General features: G+C 42.8%; 1 protein-coding gene across 4 annotated transcripts in view; it reads right to left on the bottom strand.

Annotated features, from left to right (window-relative positions):
* Nucleotides 1-24,985, bottom strand: part of SLC26A5 (solute carrier family 26 member 5) — a 53,921-nt gene that overhangs the window by 5,464 nt on the left and 23,472 nt on the right. For 3 of the 4 annotated variants that reach the window (XM_032873309.1, XM_032873311.1, XM_032873310.1), the window contains 12 exons: nt 23,010-23,214; nt 20,885-21,024; nt 14,359-14,525; nt 13,625-13,789; nt 11,308-11,460; nt 9,973-10,055; nt 5,438-5,585; nt 4,152-4,265; nt 2,749-2,826; nt 1,966-2,061; nt 1,645-1,751; nt 300-369 (listed from right to left, as the gene is read on the bottom strand). In XM_032873309.1, the coding sequence (XP_032729200.1) occupies nt 300-369; nt 1,645-1,751; nt 1,966-2,061; nt 2,749-2,826; nt 4,152-4,265; nt 5,438-5,585; nt 9,973-10,055; nt 11,308-11,460; nt 13,625-13,789; nt 14,359-14,525; nt 20,885-21,024; nt 23,010-23,161 (1,473 nt within the window). In that variant the 5' untranslated portion in view covers nt 23,162-23,214. Of the gene's footprint in view, nt 1-299; nt 370-1,644; nt 1,752-1,965; nt 2,062-2,748; nt 2,827-4,151; nt 4,266-5,437; nt 5,586-9,972; nt 10,056-11,307; nt 11,461-13,624; nt 13,790-14,358; nt 14,526-15,644; nt 15,756-20,884; nt 21,025-23,009; nt 23,215-24,985 lie in introns of all 4 variants that reach the window. The other variant, XM_032873312.1, reaches the window with a different exon arrangement.

The following is a 24,985-nucleotide window of genomic DNA, read 5'->3' on the forward strand; positions in this document are numbered from 1 at the left end:
TATTTTAATTCCAAGAATATCTATTTATCCTCATTAAAGAAAGAGGGAAAGTAAATATTAGGAAGTTGAGTAATTAATGTAGAGTAGAAACTCTAAAACTGAATCCAGACAGTAAACTCATTCTAAATGCTTTTCATTCTAAATGCAACACCCCTCCTTTTCAGCCCCACTTTTTGTCTTCCGTAAAAATGATATTTAGTCAGCCAATACCATGACATGCTTACAAATATTTATTTTTAATTTATTAAAGATTTTATTTATCTGGCTTACTACCATTTAAAATGAGAAAAAAGTCCTACCTCTTCATATGCGTCGATATCGATATACACATCAGTGTCAGGAAGCTGTCCAAGGACTTTGTAGCTGGGACTAAAGACAGAGGGACAGCGTATAAAAACGCCATTGTCTCCAGGCCCCATATGTGATTTAAACAGGAAGTTGCAAAGTTTACATGCCATGTATGGACTTGTTTGTGAGCTTAGGGGCATTCTTTGCAGAGAGCTTCACATGGATCACATTCCCAGGGCCTTTCCTGGACTGCCTCCACAGCCTGCCCCAGACACACACGACACACACATCCACACACTCTACACACACACACACACACACACACACTCTGGTTAGAACAAAAGACCTGGGCATTTAAAGATGGGAGCAAAAGTGAATGGTGCAGAGTTCAAGCCATGCCAGGGAATGTGTAACTCCAACTCTCATCCACTCAATAGAATTGTCTTCCTACTCTCATTCTAAAGCAGGGGAGGAGATCTTTCTTTTGGTTTCCAATAAGAGGCTCTGACTCCTATAGGTGGTAATCAACTGAAGGTATGGGAAAAACAAAAAACAAAAAACAAAAAGAATCTCATTAGCTTAGAAGGAAGTTTTCTTAAGTTTGGCTTGAATAGATTTTAAACATTAATTTTCGAGATCCCTCCTCTTTTTATAGGACAATGTGGCTCAAACTGGATTCTGTAACAATGACATATACTAGTGCTTGAGCACCTTATATTCCCTTATTATATCCTACACATGAGGCTTATTTCTGCTGCTGCGTGGATGAGAAACTGAGACCCAGTGGAGTGAGTTGTTCAATGTCAGAGGGATGGGCAAAGCCAGAATACAGCTCAAGGTCTTTGATCTCACATTCCATGGACTTGCCATAATGCCCTGGTGCTTCTTAGCGGTATGCACCAGGGCTTTGTGCGTTAGAATATATGGTATGACTGTGAACTGTTTTTCTGGGTGAATTCCTTCAACAAGCTTTCACAGAATACACCCTATGTCAGGGATTGGACTCTGGGAATATCCCCTTCACAATCAAGATGCTCCCAGTCTAATGGCATCTGTCAACAAATAGAATATATATATATATATATTTTTAAAGATTTAATTAATTTATTTATTTGACATGCAGAGATCACAAGTAGGCAGAGAGGCAGGCAGAGGGAGAGAGAGGGAAGCAGGCTCCTCACTGAGCAGAGAACCCAATGCCAGGACTCGATCCCAGGACCCCAAGATCATGACCTGAGCCGAAGGCAGCAGCTTAACCCACTGAGCCACCCAGGTGCCCAACAAATAGAATATATTTAAAGTCAACACTGCAATTCTAGGCAGGAGAATGACATCCATCCCAATTTGTACACTCACCTCTGTGTTCTGTAAATCACAGTCAGCAGAGCGATGATCACAGCTGTAATCAAACCATAGTCCAATCCCAGGAACAAGGAGGAAACAAAAGTGGTAAGCCAGATGGTCTACATGAAAGACAGAAAGCTTTATGTAGAATCATGTTAAAAATTTCCTAAGAGTCTCTCTCTCTCACACACACATACACACACACCTAACCTTGCCAGACTACATACCACATATAACAAATGACTATACTAACTTCTCTTTCTCACATTTTTACCAGCACTCATCCACGTGTCTCAATGACATACTAACCTAACAATCATCTTTATTACTTACAAGTTCTATTTTGCTCGTTCTCCAGAAAAACGGGAGATCTGCGAATTGCATAAACATTCCTTTCAGGTTGACGATCACAATGGCCGACAGCACAGCCTGAAACAGAGCACATCACACATGCATCTCCTCTCGTGGCAGCAGAGCCCCCTTTGCTGGTTCCTCACTGTCCTCCCACTGCCCGCCCCACGCCCTGCACAGAACTTGCACGCAGCAGTGATGGTACTTTGGAGCCATGAACACCTGGATCTCCGGGATTTGGTTAGCTAAAATGGGCCTTGGAAAACCAGGCTTATAGCCTACTAGCAAACCTGCATGGTGGTTAAAAGTTTCAGAACTAAGCTTGGTACTCGAGGAATTATCTCATCCGTGGTCTTCTTACGCTATGATTTTCTCCACTCTGTATCGTCCCTCATCTCTGCTAGATTAAACAGATTGGGAAACAATTGTCTTCAGAGTAAAGGTCATCTCAGATTTTTAATGGAAGTACAAGGTCATGGAAGATCGAAGAGAGACGGGACCTTGGAGATGAGTCAGTCCAAACCCCCACTTTGCAGATAAGGAAGCTCAGACCCAGAGATGTCGAGATGGCTTTCCCAAGGTACCAGACTGTGGGGCAGGGCTGTAGATTGTGGAGTGGGATCTTGGTCCCAGCCTTGGCCCTTTCTCATACCACTGTGTTAGGGTTACAGTAAAAACCCATGAGACGGCCACAAAAATATAAACAAACGAAATAGCAAAATCTCTACACATGGAAACACTTCACACCAAGTCCCAACTGTGCACCTGGGGTAATGATTCAAAGAGGAATCCGGTGGCTAATATGACCAGCAGAATCATTAGTGAGGCCAAACAACCTGCAAGCTGAATGAGAGAAGACACACGGAAGGGGCTTTTAGTCTTTTGATAATCACTGAGGGAAGATCAAGAAAATACGGATTCAGGCAACTCATCAAAGCCACTATATAAACCTCTAACTCCTTCCCACACCCCTTTCTCAACTTTTGTTTTCTCTTACAGCTTTTAAATAGAGGCTGAAATGATTAAAAACTCTGACAGAAATGCCCTTGCCTGGGGTGAGAGAAAGGCGATAATGACCTAAGACCCACAAGGACCAGAAGAGTCAAAGGAGACTCTGCTGTCCAATGTGGTAGCCGGTAGTCACGTGAATACTGGAACACCAAAAAAATTACATTTTTAAAAAATTTTATTTAATTTTTTCGGTGTTCCAGCATTCATTGTTTATGCACCACACCCAGTGCTCCATGCAACACGTGCCGCCTTAATACCCACCACTAGGCTCACCTAACCCCCCACCCTTCTCCCCTCCGAAACCTTTGGTTTGTTTCTCAGAGTCCACAGTCTCTCATGGTTCGTCTCCCCCTCCAATGTACCCCAATTTACTTTTCCTTTCCTTCTCCTAATGTCCTCCCTGTTGTTCCTTATGCTCCACAAGTGAAACCGTATGATAACTGACGCTCTCTGCTTGACTTATTTCACTCAGCATAGTCTCTTTCAGTCCCACTCATGTTGATATAAAAGTTAGATATTCATCCTTTCTGATGGAGGCATAATACTCCATTGTATACATGGACCACATCTTCTTTATCCATTCGTCCGTTGAAGGGCATCTTGGCTCTCTTCACAGTTTAGCAATTGTGGACATTGCTACTATGAACACTGGGGTACATATGGCCCTTCTTTTCACTACATCTAGCTATTACATTTTCAAAATCATAATTAAATACGACGCAAAATTCAGGTCTTGGCTGCGTTTCCCACATTTCCAGTACTCAAAGGCCACATCTGTCTAGTGGCTGGAATATCAGCTGATGCAAAATAGTGAACATTTCCAAGACTGCAGAAGGTTCTACTGGACGGTGCTGGCATCCTGACCATCCATATCCAGCCTCAGGCTCTCACGGCAACATCCCTTTCTGAACTCTGAGATTCACCAGTAGCAGGCAGCGTTGTGTAATTCTCAGTTTAACTGGAGAATATACCTCTTCCCTACAGATTCAGTACCTGCGACTCACTTCAACCATCCATGCCTTTCTCTGATTCACTACACAGCTCACTGGAACACCAGGCTTCAGACACAGTGGCTTTGTTTGGGTTCCGAATAGAATCAAGGGATTAAAATTCAGCACTCCAAACTACCAGTCCTCGGAGGCCAGTTGTATACACACCTGTGTCTTCCCTCCAGTTCCCTCCTGAACAAGGCTTCGAGACAAGGAGCATGAAATGGAGAAAGTCTGGAAGAGTGAGCCAATGGAATTGCACAGTCCCAGGGCAATGAGCTCCTTTTCCATGTTGAAACAAAGCACATGAGAGGTCAGTCACTCTTCAGGAAAAAAAAGGCATGATGGCTCATTTAAGATACATGCTCTGTAGTAGCTGTCTCTTCATTCTCTTTCCAGAGACAAGAGTTTTTTTTAGCATGAAAAAGACTTGGAGCTTTTATTCTGTCAGAGGCAAAAGCTGCACTCACTACCTACTCCCCACTTTCCCAAACACACTCTCTTACACAATTAATAGGTTTTTTTTGGTAAAAAGAAATCTGCAGCAAAAAGGGACAAACTATTTTTGTTACAGGAGAGTTATTGGTGTACAGAACTGTTGGCATCTTCTACATGCTTGGACTGTTGTACTTCAAGGAGCACATGCCAGTGTCCTCTTGGGACCTGTGGGTGAACCCTGCTCTCACGGCTATCTCTGGTTGTCCTATTTGGATCACTGTGTCTGGTGGGAATGTGGAGCATTTCATCTTCTCTTAGAAATACACAGTGTGTTAAAGGAGACATTGTCATGCCAAAATTATGGCTCATGGTATTCAGATTAAATATCTTCTCTATAGATAGATTATAAAAGGAGGTGGCAGGCTACCTGGGGGCCTCAGTCAGTTATGTGGCCGACTCTTGATTTTGGCTCAGGTCATGATGTCGAGCCCCGCATTGGGCTCTGTGCTGGGTGTGGAGCCTGCTTAATATTCTCTCTCTTACTCTCCCTTTGCCCCTTCTCCCATCCTTCTAAAATTTTTTTTAAAAAAGAGGTGGCAGAAAATATAATGTGGAGTTTGAGTGATGAATCACATATCCAAGTTTAATGAACCAAGAAAGTCTTCCCAGAAATGGTTCTAGAAAAACATTTGCTTCTCAGGCTGTGAGCTTTAAAAAAAATAGGGATAACATCTGTCGGCGTATGGCAAACTGAAAGCCTCTCATCAAAGGCTACCTCTTCCTAGCAGGACCCCTACCCGTGATATGAGGTAGGATGATACCTCAGTGCTCTGATGATCTAATGCACATAAATAATGAAAAAAACTGTAGTGTTTAAGAAATACGTTTCTAATACCTCCAACATCAAACTAGAAGTTCTTCTAACGAGACAGAGAAATCCCAATCGTTTGCCTTCTGTAGCCCAGCATGTGATTATACCATAATGAAACACCTGCAGGGAATGAAGGATTTTTTACCTGATTGCCATCAACCTGGTAGCCATGTTTATTTGCCAAGGTCTTGGCCATTGAGATGGTCACCGAAAAGCCAACAATGGCTATGGCGATGGCATCCACGTACACGAGGTGGAAGAGGCTGGTGTCCGGGTTGGCAGGAGGCAGTAGCCTGAAAGGTCAAGCTGACTTTAAGCCAAGAATTGTGATCACTGGGAAGAGAACATGCAGCTAGCAGGGGGCATCTCAGAACAGCATCATCTGCAAATGAGGTAATCAACACTTCGATACTTGTTTGCTCTGGTTTGGCAAAAAGGAACACCCTCTTTGACACACAGGGGTTCTTTTTAGGTCCCAACCCTGGAGTACTGGCTTCCTACCTAAATGGGTTATCAGCAGACATCAGATACTGTTTTATTTAGAAAAGGAGTAACCTCACACCTCCTGACACCCTGTATGGCAGGTGTAAGTAAGAGAACAGGAAGAAGAGAGGGTCAGCGAAGGGCTCGGATGGCACAAGACATCTGAACCAAAGTCTGAGGGCAGGAAGGGTGTTCATCAAGGGCTGTCTTAGAGGAGAACTGCTGTCCAGACTGCTCCCCTGTGTTATTTCAAGTACAGACTCTGCTTCCCAGGGTCCCTTTAGGTGAATTTCTAACATGGGAAAGGAGCAATAGAAGATGATACTCTTTGGGTCTCACCTGGTAGTTCTGGAAATCTGGAGGGACCAACGGGGAACCCAGTTTTTGTGGTCCACTCTCATAGTTTGGGACCCTTGTCCTAAAGGAACAGAATAGAGATTCCCTAGAATGGTACGGGGAAAGGGGCACTATGGGTTTTCAAGGGCACTTGATTCAATTCAAGGCATTGGGCTACATAGGAATGTCAATCAATTTACATACCATATTATTCTTTTTTTACAATAACAACCATTGATTAGGTGCTTCCCCTGTGCTAGGTTCTGTGCTTATTTATCTCTGACAGCCCTGTGAGCAATGTGCCACCATGTTCCCCAGTTTACAGAGGAGGAAAACAAGGGATCGTGAGACTAAGCAACCTGTCCAAGGGCCAATGGCTCAGGTACAAATGGGCACCAGTACAACAGAAACCATGAGGAACCTGCCTCCCTGGGCCTTTTTCTCCCACTGTGTCATGTCACAGTGACACAGGGGGGTTAGGGAAAGATAGGGGGAGAAGGGAAAAAAAAAAAGAACCTATATTAAGTTAAGCCTACGTCTCGTGCTGTATGCTTGCCATATGTCATCTGTCCTCACAGCAATCCTCTTTGCTAGGTGCCATTGTTATCTTAATTTATAGGTGAAAAAATGGATACTTGCAGATGTTAAGCTATTTGCTTGAGAAGGAGCAAGGAATCCAGCCCAGGAGGTCTGCCTGAAAAACTTATTGTCTTTCCCTTGTACTTTGTTGCAGAAGTATTAGCCGGGAAGGAAGCCCGAGCAGCAGATTTGGGACCGCAGAAGAACAGAAGAAAAGAATGTATACTGGAATGAGTTAAGGAAAGTAAACCAAGAAAGAGGATGTACTGCCATGGCTGGCATCTTTAAGAGTCAACTGCCACTTCCTGGACACAGTCCTGTGTGTATTATTTGTGCGTGTACAGATGAGTGTGGTAGTTTGTATTCAAATATGGCCGCCAACAGTTCCTCCCATGCATGTATGGGCTGCTCCTCCTGCGTCTCGGGGAGATCTGATTCTCCTCTGGTGAATCTGGGCTAGTCTTGAGATTTACTTTAGCCAACTGAATGTGGGTGAGTGAGGCTGTACGAGTGCTTTTAGCCACCTGGCACCTTCTGCTTTTCTGTCTTGTTTCCCTGAGTCACTACATAAGAGTCTGGCTCTCCTGTCAGGGTCGCCATGTGAGGGGAGAAGATGCCAGCCAGCCCTCCACCCGACGTATCAGACATGGGAGTGAAGCCCACCAGCAACACTGTCAGACATCAGCAGTGGCCCGAGAGACCCCAAGTGACAGCAGGAGACCACTCAGCTTCCTACCTGGATTGTGGATTGTGAGCAAATAAATGGATGTTCTTGTAAGCCGCCATTTTGGAATTACCTGTCCTTCAGCTATAAGCCTCAGAGATAACGGAAACGGTATGATTATATGTAGATAGGTGGTTAGGTGAGCATTATATGTTTCCTGCTTGGTTTTGGGCAAAGTTCCAGAAAGGGGAGCCAGGTTACAGAAAGGTACAATTTTCTCGTTTTGTTTTTGTTTTTTAAAGGATGGCTCTCACACATGGAGGAAAGGAAACATATTTGGGTACAGTGCAATAGGGAAAGGAAGGTACTGGGTAGAAACTGTGGTGAATTGTATGTGAATTTTTAAAAGGAGAAATCTAAGTGTAAGGATTCACATTTAATCAAATTATTTGTGATTACTGAATATAACTGTCTTTTGGATCTAGTCAAAGACTAATGCTTGTTTAGCACATGACTAATTGTTAGAGACCCAGGTGTGAGGTAATGGAAACAGCAAGCAACTGAGCGTCAGAAGACTGTACTCTGGGTCCAGGCTGGGACTCACCAGTGAGCCACTAAGCTGTATCCCCGTCTCTCAAATGTCACCTTCTCTGATAGCCTACCTCACACAGCAACCCGGCCCCGCCCTAGCCCTTGCTGGCTTCCGTCTTCTTCACAGCACTTTTCACTGTTCATTCTCCCTTGTCCCTCTACCCCCAACCCCCCACTCCTCTGAGGGCAGACATTTTTTTGCTTGCATGGCTGCCTTCATTTTTAACTGCCGCACTGCTGGCACATAATAGGCATTCAATAAACATATGCTTACATAAAAGAAACTCCTTATTGTGTAGAATGGAGATAGCATATATGTCAATAGTGTTATTGTGAGCACCAACGGAGATGGCGGGTATAAAAGTATTTTATAAGTCCAAAGTGAAAAGCAAGTGTTACTACTGGGTTATACTTTTACATGGAATCATAAGTAACACGTTCATGACAGGGATCCCTTGTTCTGAAGTGGAGTGCATGCTTCCTCCTTCAACACCTGCTCTGGGGTGGGGGTGACCTCTGGCTTCAAGGGGAACACCTGGCCCTGTGTTTCCCAGGAGAATCTTAGGGGCAAGGCTTGATGCCGTAGGTCAGGTTCATCCATGCCCAGCATCTGGGCAAATATCTGATTCTGCTCGTCTGCAGAGAGAGAAGAGGGTGGCAAGAAGAAGAGACAGTACAAGAGACAGAAAGACAGAGACACACAGAGAGATACAGAGATAGCCAGAGCATGTCAGAGAAGAACAGAATGAGGTGGGAAGAGAGGCTCATAGTTATTCTAGCTTCCTCAATCATAGAGAGAATAGTAAAACATTTTAAAGGTAGAGTTAGATAAAAGGAGATCAATAAAGAAGAGAGGACTTGAAACTAGAAAATCTGTTGAAATAACGAGCCACAGAACATCCAACTGGCAAGTCTTAAACACTTCCAGGTGATCACTTCCAGCTGTAACTTCAAAGCTGCCCTCAGACAGGAGTGATTGCTGTGCTAACCTGATGGCGGAGGAGACTGGGGCTTTAAGAGGTTAAGTGCCTTGCCTGAGGTCACACAGATAATAAACCTCAGGCTAGATCGAGGTATTTTGGCCCTTAATTCCTATGCCATCCGAAGAGAGATTTTAAAAACCAGCAAGTGCTAAGCAACAGGAAACAAAAGAAAACACTACAGACCACTGTTGGTGGAACTGTAAAACGGTGTAACCACTCTGGAAAAAAGCATGGAAGTTCCTCAAAGAGTTAAAAATTGAACTAGCCTATGATCCAGCAATCCCACTCTGGGTATATATCCAAAAGAATGCAGGCAGGGTCCTGAGGACATATTTGCACACCCATGTTCACAGTAGTAATATTCACAACAGCTAAGAGGTGGAAACACCCCAGAGGTCCATGGTTGGGTGAATGGATACACAAAACGTGGTGTACAGACATTGGTGACATTTCATTCAACTTTGGAAAGGAAGCACATTTTGTCACTTGCTACAGCAGAGATGAAGTCTAAGGATATTATGTTGAATGAAATAAGCCAGTCGCAAAAAGACAGACAGAATTCCACTTATATAAGGTACCAAGAGTACTTAAATTTATACAGAGAAAAAGAATGGTGGTTGCCAGGGGCTGGGAGGGTGGGGAAGGAGAATAGAGAATTCTTGTTTAATGGGTATAGAGTTTCAGATCTGCAAGATGACAAAGTTCTCAGGATCCATTTCACAAAAATGCAAATATACTTAACAGACTGAACTGTATACTTCAAAATGATTAAAATGGTAAATTTTCTGTTATGGGTTTTTTTTACAATTAAAAAAATTCCCCCCCCCCCGCCTGCCTACTTGTGATCTCTCTCTGTCAAATAAATAAATAAAATCTTTAAAAAAAAACCACTAAAACCCCAAAAAACCCAAAGCCTCAGCTATTTGATATGTAGGGAAAAGAAAAAGAGATTTTGATTGGAAAAATACTAAAGCAGGAGTTAGAAACAATAGTAAATCTACTGATTATTCAAGTCACACTGTTAACTTAAAATGGTTTTCCTACCCCAGAGGAAGTGTCCCGACGACATCCACGTTGTACGATTCTTTCAGGTTAAACCCAGCTGAAATGCCAGTCCCCATCACCACCTAGAACAGACACAAATCTGAATGTGCCTTCATAGATGAAAAGTCAACTGCCACCACCACAATTTATTCTCACTTTCAACTTACAGTTTTAAAGAACAGAATTATAGTTAGCCTCTAGCATTTCTAACTGCTCCCGATGGCTCTTCCCCCACAAAATTAGAATGGACTCTACAGCTGCCTTGTGGCCTGGCGTTCTTTCCTCTTTATTTTGTTTTGTTCCCTGCTGAGGTGTCTGGCCGGCTGACTGCAAACAGAAAGAGCCATAAAGCCTTCCAGAAGTTGCCTCTGCCTTTCTAAGATGGCAGGAACAAGGGACGCTGGAGAGTGTATTGTGAGGGGGATGTACCAACAGCGTGTCAATCCTTCCGCTGACCCTCTGTCCCCACCAGCTGTGGTTCGAGGCCTCGGCCAGCCCCACAGCGGTCTCCTACCTCAGCTACACTCAGGGTCACAGATTGCCACTGTGCATGAGCCTTCCGGACAGTCAGATTTAGTTGGTGTGTAAAGTATAGCCCTTACTGACATGCGATGGAAAAATAACAGAAGGAGAAGCAAGTTCCTTCATTTTTAAGAACTACTGCTATTGAACTTTCTGAGTGGGTCATCCAGGGGAGGAGGGCTGGCCAGGGCATCGAACCAGTCCTTACAGTAGTGGCAGCTGCAGGAAACCAGTGATAAGGTAATGTTATTAATAAACCATTGTGGTCATTTAAGGACGTAATAGAATATACAGTAGTTCATTGCATATGCATTATTTTTACAATAGTTCCTAAGTCGTGAGATGTTAATATGTGTTAAGTTGTAAATATGCATTAACTACTTAATGCATTAACTACTTAGTACTGTTAGGTATTTCTTTTGGCTTTGAAGAGCCAGGAACCAACCAAGAAAGTCTGGGAACTTATCTCTTGATCTTTTAAAAATGGAAATAGCCTCATTTTTTAAGGTTATTAATGTTGTAGGTGCTCCTTATAAAATAATTAGATAATAAAAATTTTGAGGAAGAATAGTCTCCCATAATCTCATCAAAGATAATTCATATTACAATTTTTATGGATGGCCTTTGCCTAGATTTTGAAAATCATCTCTGTCCACACTTGCCTTTTAGCATATTTGTGAAGGTTTCCCTTGACACATTCTAACCTTCTCTTGACAGAACTGGGAGAAAAAACGTAGTACTCCCTGTTCCTCCCCTGTCCAAATCCCTCACCAAGACAGCCAGGTATTTGTGGCCAAAGTTGACTTGACTTACCGCAAAGAACTCTAAAGGAATGGGTGCCGGCAATTTCTCTTTAAATCTCTCATTAAACTCCTTGCCACCCAACAGCAAACCAAAAACCATCAGCCCGACGCCTAGAGAACACACGTTGAGGTTTTTAACATTCTGCAACACAGCAACTGTACTCTGTAACACAGTGAACATTGGAGGTTACATCAAGCAACAGCCCCTGGACAGCCCCTAGACACACTAGTGTGCTAATCCACACCGGCCATCCCATCACCGTGTATTTCTAGTGAAAAGTTCTCAGACTGAAATCTCTCTCTCCCACCGATTAGGAGGCATTTTTACCCAGTCATACAACTTTATAGTTTTAATTCTTTTTTCTTTTTCTTTTTTAGAGAGAGGGCACAAATGAGCGAGTAGTGGAGGGGAAGAGGAAGACAGAGAATCCCAAGCAGATTCTGTGCTGGGCTCGGTCTCATGATACTGAGATCGTGACCTGACCTGAAATCAAGAAAGAGTCAGACACTTAACTGACAGAGCCACCCAGGTGCCCCTGTAGTTGTAACTGTTATCCAACAATCTTATAATGTTCTGAGATTTGGTAATGGCTCAATGTAGTTTTATCATATTCAGAAAAGTACCCCTTAAGCTGAGTCCCGAGGAACGATTATGAGTTGATATCAGCAAAATAATGCAAAGGTAAATATACGGAAAAGTTTTTTGGGGGCAAAAGAGGGAGAAAGAAGTCATGGGTAGCAGGTGAAAAAGCGAATAGCTCCACTTCAAAGGCAAGAGCGTGCTTAAGTCTGGGTGAAGCCCAGGAGAGTTAGAAAACCAAGTCTCCAGGGTGCCCGGGTGGCTCAATCAGTTAAGTGTCTGCCTTCAGCTCAGGTCATGATCTCAGGGTCCTGGAAGTGAGTCCCACGTCAGGCTCCCTGCTCAGCGGGGAGTCTCTTCTCCCTCTGCCCCTCCCCACTGCTCATATTCTCACGCACTTGTGTGTGCTCTCCCCCTATCACAAAAACAAAATCTTAAAATGAAAAAAAAAGAAAGTCTCCTACTTTTATCCTAGGGTTGCAGCCTCAGCACTCCAAATGTGGTCAGTACTCATGTGGCCCCTGGGACAATGGGCTACACTGAGCCCAGGCTACACACCTTTGCCTGTCGATGCCTAGAACACACTCAGGGGCTTATCTGTTCTATTTCCTTTGTGACAAGGCACAGAGAGAGATCTCCGTGTAGGAAGCAGGTCACTGGCTACTATGGGAAACAAAGAATTTAGTTATTTAGGGCATGTTCCTACAGTTTGATCCCATTCTCAGCCATCAAGGACTCAACGTAAATGTCACTTCCTTATCGTGACTCTCTCAGCTCCCTAATCGAAAGGTCTCCCTATTCACCTTTCACAGCCGCCTGTACCTTTCCTCCACAGCATGTAACACGGTTTGCAATTAATTACATATTTGCCAATTAACGGTTTACTATCTGCCTTCCCAGGGGACCTGGGGTCCATGAGGGCAAGGGCTGTATCTGCTCACTCACGGTGCCCAGCGTGGTAAATGGCACACAAACACCTGCAAAGGCCATCGGTTCTTCTGCCCAACACTAGCTTTAGCAGCATCTCAGAACTTTTGATATGAAGCATTTGACTGTCATTTGATTTTAATTATTTCATAACTTCTTCTTTATCTGTGAAATATTTAGAAGTAGGTCTTTTGTTTTCTACATGTATGGGGGTTTTGAAGCTATATTTAGTTACCAGTTGTTAATTCTACTACACTGTGTGAGAAAATAAGGAATTTTTAGAATCTGTGATCAGTTTTAACAACATCAGTTCTTATTATTGTTCCCTATGTGCCTGCAAATAATTTATATTTTCTCTGATTCGGGCGCAAGGGTCGACATAGACTTTATTAGATTCAAAGGATAATCGTGTAGGTTAAATCTTTTATAGATTTACTTTTTTATTTTTGGGGGCCTGCTTGAGTGAACAGTTTTAGAGACAGATGTGTTCTCCTGTGATGCCTTTAAATTTTGTTAGTTCCCAAAGAGAACATAATTTGGTCTAAAGAAAAAGCAGTCTCTTCAGCTAATTAGGGTGAAGGTGAGGTCACCAGATAAAGGTCTGATACAAAATTCCTTGTGAGGTATCGCCTATTAATAAAACAGGAATTTAAGGTTCAATTCCCCTTGGAGGGTTCTCAGAAAAGTCTTAGAATAATGAGATCTTTTCCATTTTAATTCTTGGAAAAGTGAGCCTTGAAGGTGACAGAGGTACAGAAGAGAAGAGGGGAAAATAAGAAGGCAAAATGAGTACCGGGAGGTCAGAAAGCAGCTTACTTACATACACCACTGAAAAGATCCCACTGTACCGCTTTGTTTTCACTCCAAACAAGTACTTCAACATGGAGGTGAAGACGTGCACAGCTGCTGCGGTGGTAAAGCCCCGGACCAGGGGCTCGGTCAGATATATGGCCACAAATCCGAACCTACAGACACCTAGGCAAAACTTTTTTTTTTTTTTTTTTTTTAATGACAAAGAAATAAAGAAGTCACATGATAGAGCAGGAGGTGAAAAACCAACAGAAAACACACAAAAGTTCTTTCCGGACCGCTTTCTAACACTACAGTCTTGCCTCTATGGCAGTTAAGCAGGTCACAGGTGAAACACGGGTTAGAGAAAACAGTGGAAGTTTGGGGGCCGCTTGGAGCCTCATGGAGCACGGGGCACACTTGTACTTTCCCTGCTCCTCAGAACTGGGGGCACGCTGAATCAATGTCACCTCCCCTTCCTTCCAAGCGGGTAAGAGAGGCCTTCTTCCCATTACTAATCAATCCTGCTTTAAACTTTTCTTGCTTTTGGAATCTCTAAAGGGCCCAACTGAGGCTTCCTAGCTCCTAATAAATACGCACTTCAGGAAGGTGTGCAGTGGGACTGGTGTTCCTGGGTGCGCTGAACCCTGAGCTCTGGACCTCTGCCTGCTGGACCCTGCCCACCATGCAGACCAGCCACGAAGGCTCAATAGAGATTTATGAAATGGACAAATGAGAGCTCACTTCTCCATCTGTGAATATTACCTGGATGATTCCTGAAAGTAAGGTCACAGACATGGCGACTTTCACCCTCAAGGCGTCTCTTGCTTCCGTGCCGTTGGTTGCATTTACTCCTCCTGGGATGACGATATCATCGGGTACTAATCGGACAGCCACGCCGCCAATCATCAGGCTAATCACAGCAAATGGACCTGAAATAATGAAGCATTAGTTGAGGCAATCATTTCCAGCGAATCTCCCGTGGTTGTTGCTGGTTTTCAAGGAGACACAGGTGAGGTTGATAAAATTGCCCTGCTCTCCGTCAGCCTTCTGCCCCCGGGTTATGTGTGAGCTGTGTATGTACAGATTGTATTATCTAAAAATGGCCCCGATAATACCTCCATCCCATGGACTCTTCTAGAACCTGGACATCTGCCCATGAAGAGGTAGTCTGATTCCTCCCTCCTTGAATCTGGGTGGGCTTGTGACATGCTAGTCACTCAAAGAATGCAGCAAAAGTGATACTGGGTGGCTTCTGAGACTACATGACAGAAGGTGAGGGGGCTTCCATCGGACAGATGCAACACTTGCGTGTGCTGCGACCGAGTGTGAGAAAGCTCAATTAGGACCCAGTGGAGAGAAGGTTGGAGGGGAAGGAGGGGAGAGAGAGAGAGTAGCTGCTCCAGCTCCCCCTCTGACTCTCAACTACCTGATAGAGCCTGAGCGAGAATGGCACAAGTTGAGCGCTTCCCAAATCCTGACCCACAGGAACTGTGCGAGGTAATCAAGCAAATATCTGAAGCTGCAATGTTTGGGGGATATGTGTTACCCAGCACCAGACATCAGAAACTGTGTGCGTGTGTGTTGGTGGCAGCCTCGTGCGGCACAAAGGCTGTAATGAAGTCCATGTAAGTCTCACCCTAAATACACCGGGAAAAAGTCATGTATAATTCAGAGCCTCAAACAGGATGAAAATGCGACACATGCATAGTAATGAGGAACATGCAGTAACACTAATAAAAGAAAAGAAAAACCAGATACAAACAAACCATGTTATGAACTAAAGTACTTCTTTCCCAGATTTCAACAATTGCTCTTTTTACACAAGAAAAATGGTCTTTTTTTCCCCCCGTTATGCCAAGACTATAAGAAAGCTATTCATTCTGGAAATCTGGGGGGAGTCTATTTTTATAAAGCCCCTAGTGGGTGTCCAGTAACAAAAGTTTTGAGGAAGCGGATGTTCTGGTAACAGACATGCGATCTCTTTGGCACACTGCAAAGTTCGGAAATCCAAACGGAATGGCACTAAAACGTCAGCTCTAAGCTTTTACCTATGGATACGTGTCTGGAGGTTCCAAAAAAACAATACATGATAACAGGATAAAATGAAGAGTACAGGCCAAACACGGGAGGCACAGCAGCCAGCATTGCAAAGGCTAACCCTGTGGGATGGAAACCAGCAGAAGTGGAGAGATCGTTAGAAAGCGGAGGGTTCTATGTGCTCATCTCTTGGCGCTTTAGGGGACTGGGTGAGAGCCAAGTTAAATTAAACAGGTGGGTCTTAACCTGCCCACCCTTGCATCCCAATCCTACACTCAGGCTGAGACCATTCTCCCTGTCATCTCCTCTTTGGCAAAGGGTGGACTTTTTTGTTTTATTCTTTTCCAACCTAAATGAGGGCAGAAAGTCTTACTTGACTGGTGTAGCTACAATCTTTGTTGAAGGCAAAATGCCGGCTGTTTCTCTAACGGGGTGTTTTTGTGGGCTTGTTGGGGATCCCTATTCAATAAGGAACTCCCAGGTTCCAGTTCCTACACCTCTTCCAGGCTCCCTCCACGGACATACGCTCCTCTCCTCTGTAGGCAGTCCTCTTGGGCAGGTACCTTTCAAATGAGCTGAGCCTTGTTACCTTCCAGAGCACTCACTTATCCGACAGGAAAGCTTGGCACCTTTACCCGAGAAACTGCGGAAGTGCAGGCCACGCCCACTGGAGGGTTTTCCATTCTGCCTGTGTGGGCGGGCAGTTTACACTCTTTTGTGAATTTTTTTTCTTGCAAGAATTAGGCAGCAAAACAATTCCCCAAAACTCCAGAGGACATGTGTCTAGCCCTCTGAATGGTTCTCTTGGAGTCACTTCTACCTTGACTTTAAGTGGAGGGGACATGTATAGTGCTTTCACCTCTAGAAAATTCTCACTCCAAATTTACTGTCATCTCCCTGTTCCCCAAATACATCCGGTTGAAGTGATGCACTAAAGACATGGTTTGGTGTCATTCATTCATAGTTTTGCATAGATGGTCTGGCATCCTCTTCAGAATGTGGAGACAATAAACACCCTTGTTCTCGGCTCAGGGGGCTCAGCCCAATATCTGGGACAACTAGAAAACTCACTTAATGCGTTGTCATGTTGTGAAGAAAAAAATTTTAGTCACAGAACAGTAGGGAAGCATCCCTAGTCCATATATAATATGGTCATTTTCATGGTTTTCTTTTAAATTTCTATTTTTAAATTTTTATTTAAAAGGAATCAATGCATGCCCATAGTTTAAAAAGCCAAACAGTACTTTAAAAAAAGCTCCAAAGAAAAGTGAGCTCTCTCCTGCCTTACCCCCAGGTTCTGCTCCCCAAAGGCACTTACTTCCAACTTGTTCAGCTGTTTTTCTACCATTTATCTCGTTTCTTTAAATCGACAGTTCTCAACAGAGAGGATTTTTTTCCCCCTTAACCCCGCCCCAGGGACATCTGGCAATGTCAGGAGACATTTTTTATTATCATGACTGTCTGAGGATGGGGGCTGTCCCGGCAGGGTGCAGGGCTGAGAAACCCTGCTCTAAATAATGTGTTGGCATTATTATTCTGTTTATCAGTTTCAGATATTAAATAGCTACTGAGTTCCTATTTTCTCAGCTTCCACTTAGTTATATCATAATTATGTGACTTTTTGTTCCCTTTCTAAGAGGTTTTGAGATCTTCTCTTTATCCCTGGCATTCTGATATTATGGTATGCCTCTTTTTTATTTCTTCTGCTGGGTACTTTGTCTCTTCTTGCAGTCTGAAAACTCATGTATTTCAATTCTGAAAATATTCTTTGATAGTCTCTTCCCTTTAGTTTAACTCCTTCTTTCTGGAACTGCAAGTAGATACACAACGGAACACCAGGACTAATCCTCTGCTGTCCCCGTCTCACCTTTCTTACTGCTCACGTACTCACCTATTTCTTCCATTTCCAGATTTCCTCTATCTTCCAACCCTATGATGGAGTGTTTTGTTCCAGCTATCATATTTTTAATTTCTATGAGCTCTTTCTTGTTCTCTGAAGGCTCCTTTTAAAATTGGATCCCGGGGCGCCTGGGTGGCTCAGTTGGCTCCTCTGCATCTGCCCCCTCTCCTGTTCACATGCTCTCTCCAAATAAAGTCTTTAAAATCACATCCTGTTCTTATCTCATGGATTCAGTATGTTTTCATAACCTGCTGAGAATATTACAGAGCAAATAGATTTTATTTTGCCCTCTCCATTATTTATATGCCCAACGAGGTCCTTCTTTCTGTTTGTTTTTTTTTTTCTTCCTTGAAGGTTCGTGTGCATCAGCCCCTTTATTTATAGATGAACTCTACTATATGGCAACTGGGGGACCAGTCAACATCTTGGTTGGGGAACCTCCAGTTGTCACTTTGGTGTTTTTTCTCTGGGGGTGGGCTGTCGTTTGCCTTGGGCTGTAAGTTCTTGCAGGCTCTTTGGAGATGCGCAGGGCAAGGAAGAGCCCTTGTTAGTGCACAGGTCAACATGCAGACTTCATTGCTCCTGACATCTTTCACTGTTTTCACTGCCATCCACTGAATGGTGTCAGTGGGGACTTGGGTGTCCATGTACTTGCTACTTATTATACGGAGTTTCAACCAATCTTCTCGCTTTTAGCCATCTGCCTGACTCTCACCTTTGACAATCCTTGAAGCTGCCAATTTCCCAATGTTCCTACAAGGCAGACACTCAAATATCAGTTTCCCCCACTCTGATAATTCAGTTGTCACTCGTCCATCACTTGCCATTTTTTTTTTCCCTACTCCAGGGTGTCTGCTCTCCCATTTTCTTTGTCCTTACTAGTTTACACCATTTTCTTCTCTTTTACCATCATTTTATAGGGATTTTAAATGAATTAGAGAGAGAATTCAACTAAATTCATGAATCTATTAATTCAATGCTTAAAAAAGTCTTTTTACTAATAATTTACCAACCACAAGAAATCAACTTACTATCTCTTGGATCTCTATCTTTGCTACATTTTGTTTTTCCTATTTATCTATCTTCATTGACTAGTGATGGGCAGAAAAATGCCTTTTCCATATGAATTTGATTGTGGGGTGACTTACACCTGTAAGTGTTCAACCTACTGGATCATTCCTTCCTCCTTTCTGTAATACCACAGGCTCCTGGTTCTCCTTCCCCCTTTCCAGATGCTTCTTTTTCCGTCTCTTCTGCTGGTTCCTCTTTCTTTATTTGGTCTTTAATGTTGGGGAAAGCTTGATCCTGGCTCTCTTTCGCTCCACATTCTTTTCCTGGGTGGCCTTCCATTGCTTAAATGTTCCCTGTATGTCAAAGATCCCCACACTGACATATCTAGCCCACAGCTCTCTTTAGCCCATCATATTTTAAATATAAACATGCAATCTCCATTTGTCTATTTCACAAAAATTTCAAATTTAACATGTTCAAACTTACCCTTCAAAGCCATTCCTCCTGTAGTTTTTATTATGTCTGCCACTGACACCTCCAACCCTTGGAGGTGAGAACCAGAAATCCAAGAGTCATTCTTGACCATCCTCCCTCCTCGGTGTCTCCATGTCCAACTCATCAGCCCAGAAACCTTAAAGCAGGTCTCGACACGCCTTTCTTCCCCATTCCCCCCTCAATCAATCCAACAGCCAATATGGCTGATTTCACCATAAAATATAGTGTGCATCTTTATAACTTTTCCATTTATACCACCACCACCCTAGTTCAAGATGGAAGATGGCTAACAGGTCAAACATAAATCTGCAGAATGGCATTTTAACCCAGTTAGGCACGACCCTGCGGATTTCGCTGAAGTATTAGTTTACACAGGTTCACTGCAGTCACTCCCTGCCGCTTTTTCTGTCCCACTTGACTCATTGACGGTTTCACTTGTTTCCTATTTCAGAGGCTGAGCCTCTGGGTGTCCTCCTCTCTGTTCCCCACCTTTACTGTGCCCTTGGGGTGTTGGTGCCAAAATGGATGGGAAAAACCATCCTAAACCTGGTATAAGGCTTTTGTTTAAAAGATCTGGTAAATCAGTCACTTGGAAAATTAAAAATGTAGTTAACTGATTATGAGGGAAAGTGATTTTTTAAACAAATTAATCATTTTGTAATTAATTTTTGGGAAACTGGAGAATGGAACAGATTCTTGCCCTACTGATCTAGAGGCTGTTCAAGCCATTATCTTTTTATCTTTTTATCTTACCTTTTTATCTTTTTATCTTACCTTTTCCCTATACTGAATCCTGTCACCTCTGGTTGGTCTCCCCGCTTGCATTCTGGTAGCTCACCAGGCAAGTCAATCCCCACCCCACCTCCCAACAGCAGTCCTGGCGACCTCTTAGAAGGAAAGAAACCCTGAGTGAAAGCATGGTGATAGCTTTCGGTGCACTCAGAGTGGAATCCAAAAAGTGGCCAACAAGGTTCTGTAGACCTAGCACTGCCCACCTTGCTGGCCACCAGCCCCTAACCCGCGTGGCAAGTTGCTTCTCTGTGAATTTTTCAAACTAAGTCTTCAAATACTCAACTCTTTTCCTGCTAAGTGTCTTCACACATGCTATGCCCTCTGCCTCAATTGTGCTTCCTCTCATTCCTTACCTGCCCCCGCTCATCCTTCAGGGCTCAGCTCAAATCTCTCAGAAGTTTCTGTGACTTACCTACTTAAGTTCTGTTCCCCTATTATTATCTTCTGGTACTCTGTGTTTTCCTTCATTGTGTTTGACATTATTTGTAGTTAAATGTAATTAAATACAGTTAAATGTGCTTTTATTTGCATCATACCTTTCTGCTTGGTTGGATAGTTAATTCCATAAGGATATGGAGGGCTGGACAGATGCTTGATAAACATGTATGAACAGATGAATAAATGAATGAGCATTTTCTTAAATTCTTATATCACACATAAAATCACACATATGTAGAGGAATTCAACATATCCTTGTCCATTGTAATTAGAGTATGGACTTAAAAGTCAAGAACCTTAACAATGACAACTCCAACAACACATTCATTAAGTGACTGATTAACTTAGCAAGAAGTTAGGCCATGCCCAGCCAGTTCCTAGAAATATAGTGATCTGCAAACTAATATCATCATAGTCTACTACTACTGTCTCTGGGCTTTTTAAGGGTCAAATGTTTCTGAAGCATTCTTTTAGACCAGAAAAAGTTACTAGTATGATATGATAAAAACTATGAATTTGCAACCATGGTGAAAGAAAACAGGAAAAAAGGTCAACAATTGCTTGAAGAGATGGTGGCAAGGGAAACAACACAAAGAAATAAACAGACCTACTAACCTTGAGGAAGCTGAAGGACCCCTGTGCTTATGCCTGAGACCAAATCACCCAACACATACTCTTTGAACTTGTATGCTGGTAACCATTTTGTTATGGGCAGGAACATATAAATAATATTTCGTATCTTCTTAGGAGTACATCTGGGAGGACAAAGAACAAAACAAAACAAAACCCCAGAGATAAAATGAGGAACACTTCTATAGAATTCACACCAAGGCATTTTCCTTCCCTGTATCTTGGAGGAATAAGGAAAAATTCACATTCTGTGCTAAGAATGACCTCTCCACTCTACAGAGATCAGAAAGAAGAAGATCTGCATGTAACCTTTTTTTTTAAATGGCAACATCTGAACTGGCTCCATAATGATGCTCTACAACTTACCATGAACGATAAGAAAAATTTAGCTTCAAAATAATTGAGATATACTGGAAGCTACTATTTTAGCAGATGAAATCCTAATGTACTTTCTATGTTGGTGTACAAACAAAGTGAGGGAATTACTTACTGATTTAGTAAGTTTGTGAATGTGGAACCACTGACCAGCAGGCCCATTTAGTCTTCTCTGTCCTTATAAAATGAAGGAAATTTATACAAGTACTTGAGCTTTATGGATATGTATTCAATGCTTTAGGGTCTTTGATTAGGTAAACTCAAAACACCATTTGTTGGGTCGCCTGGGTAACTCAGTTGGTTAAGTGACTGCCTTTGGCTCAGGTCATGATCCTGGAGTCCCAGGATCGCATCCCGCCTCAGGCTCCCAGCTCCATGGGGAGTCTGCTTCTCCCTTTGACCTTCAACCCTCTCACGCTCTCTCTCCCTCTTTCTCAAATAAAAATAAATAAAATCTTAAAAAAAAAAAAAAACAAGACGCCATTTGTCACTGGTGTCCAGTAGCGGATTCTGTGTCTGGTTGTTTTGACTAGGTGCAACATCATGCTAATAAAACCCAGGCCTTGCATTTAATCCCCATGTAGTTCAATTAATTTTGATATGTAGACCATGTTCTGGGCCCTGGCCAGTCCTTTTGCCAGTCTATGCCAGTCATCAGAGATGTCACTGAATAAGAGATGGACAGATGGGTTCCATCACCACCAGGATAGCCCCAAGTTCTCTGGGTGACAAGGAAGCAATTTGTTCCATTCAAAAGACAATGCATTCTTGCAGTATGCATGGTACTTTATATCATGTCTTTACAAAAGTATCTGATCATCAGCTGAAGGAAGATATTGGAAGCAGATCTGGGCCAACTGTGGCAACAGCCATGAATCTGAGTGAAACAAATTAGATTAGATGTGTCTCCTTGTTTAGAAAATTAAGATATTAATAATAGCTACACTTCTGTACCGCTTGCCACATGCCTTGGACTTTGTATATATTAACAGATTTTAACCCCCAGTAACTCTATGATGTAAGTACCATGACTGTCCCCATTTTATAGAGCAGGATTGAAAGCACATGGCTGGCAGGTGGTTGGGACTAGGGTTAAAACTCAGTTTGACTCTGGTGAATACATTTAAAAACTCTCCTGATGATCACACCTAGAGCAGAGGGTTCCCATGAAGCTAGGTGAACACAGAGCATGGACATGTGGTCCCAAGGGTCTAGAGGCAGCAGTCAAACCTAATCCTGGGAGCTCTCAAGAGACACGTCAGGCACACACGTATTACCATTCCCAGGCCTGCAACATGGCTGTGTAAACGTCTCCAGAGTGAAGAGTCCTAGGACACTGAGTGTCCCTGACAGCCTGCATTGGGACTTAAGTTCAGGGTAGTGCCAAATGGGGTAGAAGTCTGGGTGGAAAAAAAAGACAGAGTGGTTGGAACATTCCTGAAAGATGAAGGGAAGAGATGGATATTTCGAAGGTGGTGGAGTTCGGGAAAGCAGGATGTTTAGATAAACTGTTAAATGGAGGCAAGTATAATCAGAATTTAATAAATAGAGTAAAATATATAATGAAGCCGGGGTTTAATCAAGTACCCATCCCTGAGTTACCACGTGGACAGTCTGCAAATCCTAAGTGCTCACCATTTTTTTCCCCACCGCACCAGATTTTCTTGATATATCTGACCTCGCTTCTGTCATAACTGAATGATGGAATAAAGAAGTTGGTTAAAACACAACATACGTGAATGCCTGTTTCAGCTTATCCCCGATGGAATCCGAAATCTTGTCCTTCTTGTGCAGTCTTTCCTGGAGGATGGGGTGACTAAAGATAGGCCTTTCCACATAGTACCTCTGGCTTGCTGCGAGGATTTCATTTTCTTCAGCATGATCCATAGTACTGGGAGATGATGCGTCAACAGCAGGAGACAAGCATTTCCTGAGTGTCGCTAAAGGAGAAAATAAAGAGCCTACTTCAGATGCCAAAATCTGACAGAGGACTGTTCCTAAGCATCTCTTCTTTGGGGAACTGTGAGTCTCTTGGAGGACTTCTTCATCCCTGGATGTCCCAGAGCACCTGTCATACAGCTCAGTAGCTAGCCACCACTAATACATCAAATGAAGTTAAAATCAATTAAAAAACAAACCCACTTGTGACTTCTTTCCAGGGCAATAAGTGGTAATGTGCGTGCTTTTAACAACAGCTCGCATTAAATTCAGTGGCTAAATTCTGCAGGCAGCTGGCTTTCAGTCCATATGAGGGAATAGTGACTCGGGCTGACACTGACCATTTACATGTCAAGGAATCAGGAAAAGGGGCAAGATCTGTCCTTAAACGGACCCCAAGTTTCTTGAAGGTATATTATCCTCGTCTCCAATGCCGTACTCACATTTGATTACTCCTTAAATTATTCCACAGTTCAGAACATCTCCAGGAGGAAAATTCCTGATGACTAGTGAAAGGTCAAAAGTTGAAAATGTCAGTGCAATATTATAATACACATGTATACATATGCTGCATAGTAAATGCTATTAATATAAGTAAATGATCAAGGAATAAAAACCTAGTACATTTGTACACATGAAAATGTGTGCAAAGATGTTCACTATGGCTTTATTACATTGCAAAATTGGGGGAAAAACCCTCAAATGTCTACCTGTACACAATAAAAAATAAATTTTGATAGAGTGATATATTGCATGCTATAGTTTTTTTTTATTTAAAGATGTTATTTATTTGACAAAGAGAGAGACAGTGAGAGAGGGAACACAAGCAGGGAAGAAGCAGAAGAAGCAGGCTTCCCACTGAGCAGTGAGCCTGATGCAGAGCTCGATCCCAGGACCCTGGGATCATGACCTGAGCCAAAGGCAGACACTTAACGACTGAGCCACACAGGTGCCCCTATAAAGTAGTTTTAAAGAGCAACCTAAATCTATTTGTGTCATCGTCAGTAAATCTCAAAAACTTAATTTTCAATAAAAATGCAAGGCTCAGATGGATACTTCAAGGATGCAGTAATTTAAACAAAGCTTAAAAATGTATAAAGCAATGCTATATGTTCTTTATGGACACAAATATGTAGTAAATGTATAAAACCATGAATGATAATGAGAAACACTAGGATCAGGGTGGTGGGTCCTTCAGAAAGAAGGCGAATCAGACCGAGAGGAGACAGAGCTTTAACTTACAATACCTACAATGTTTTAGTTTGTAAAAACTGGTGCAAATAGAGCAAAATGATTAGACCTGATTAAGCCTTGCAGTAAGTGAATGGGAGTTGGTTACATGATTCTTTGTATTTGTCTGTATATTTGAACTGTAGACCTTATAATAAAAATTCAGTGCACGACAACTACAGCTAGTGTTCTCACCTGAAGGAAGGTAAGAGCAGAGGAGATGGCGGCTAGCTGAGCTAACAGGTGTCTGTGTGGGAACCATAGGGATGTGGGGGATTACTGATGTTGCTCGATGTAATCCCTGTGGGGTGAAAAGTTAGTTCCTCACCAAACTGAAATTACACTCACAGCGAACTCAGGGTCGTGTGATCAACCACAAACACAACACACAAAAACAAGTGCCTATGTCCCAGGACGTTAAAAATTCCAGAGTATAGAATAAAAAGGAAGCCTAACCATAAATCCAGTCAAGTACCAATAAGGAAGGTATGAGCAGATTAGTCTGGAGAAAGAGGATTTTGCAGCAGCATCTGACAAATAGAG

The sequence above is a fragment of the Lontra canadensis genome, unplaced genomic scaffold, assembly GCF_010015895.1.
Source record: "Lontra canadensis isolate GAN:19392208 unplaced genomic scaffold, GSC_riverotter_1.0 scaffold48, whole genome shotgun sequence".
Lineage (NCBI taxonomy): Eukaryota > Metazoa > Chordata > Mammalia > Carnivora > Mustelidae > Lontra > Lontra canadensis.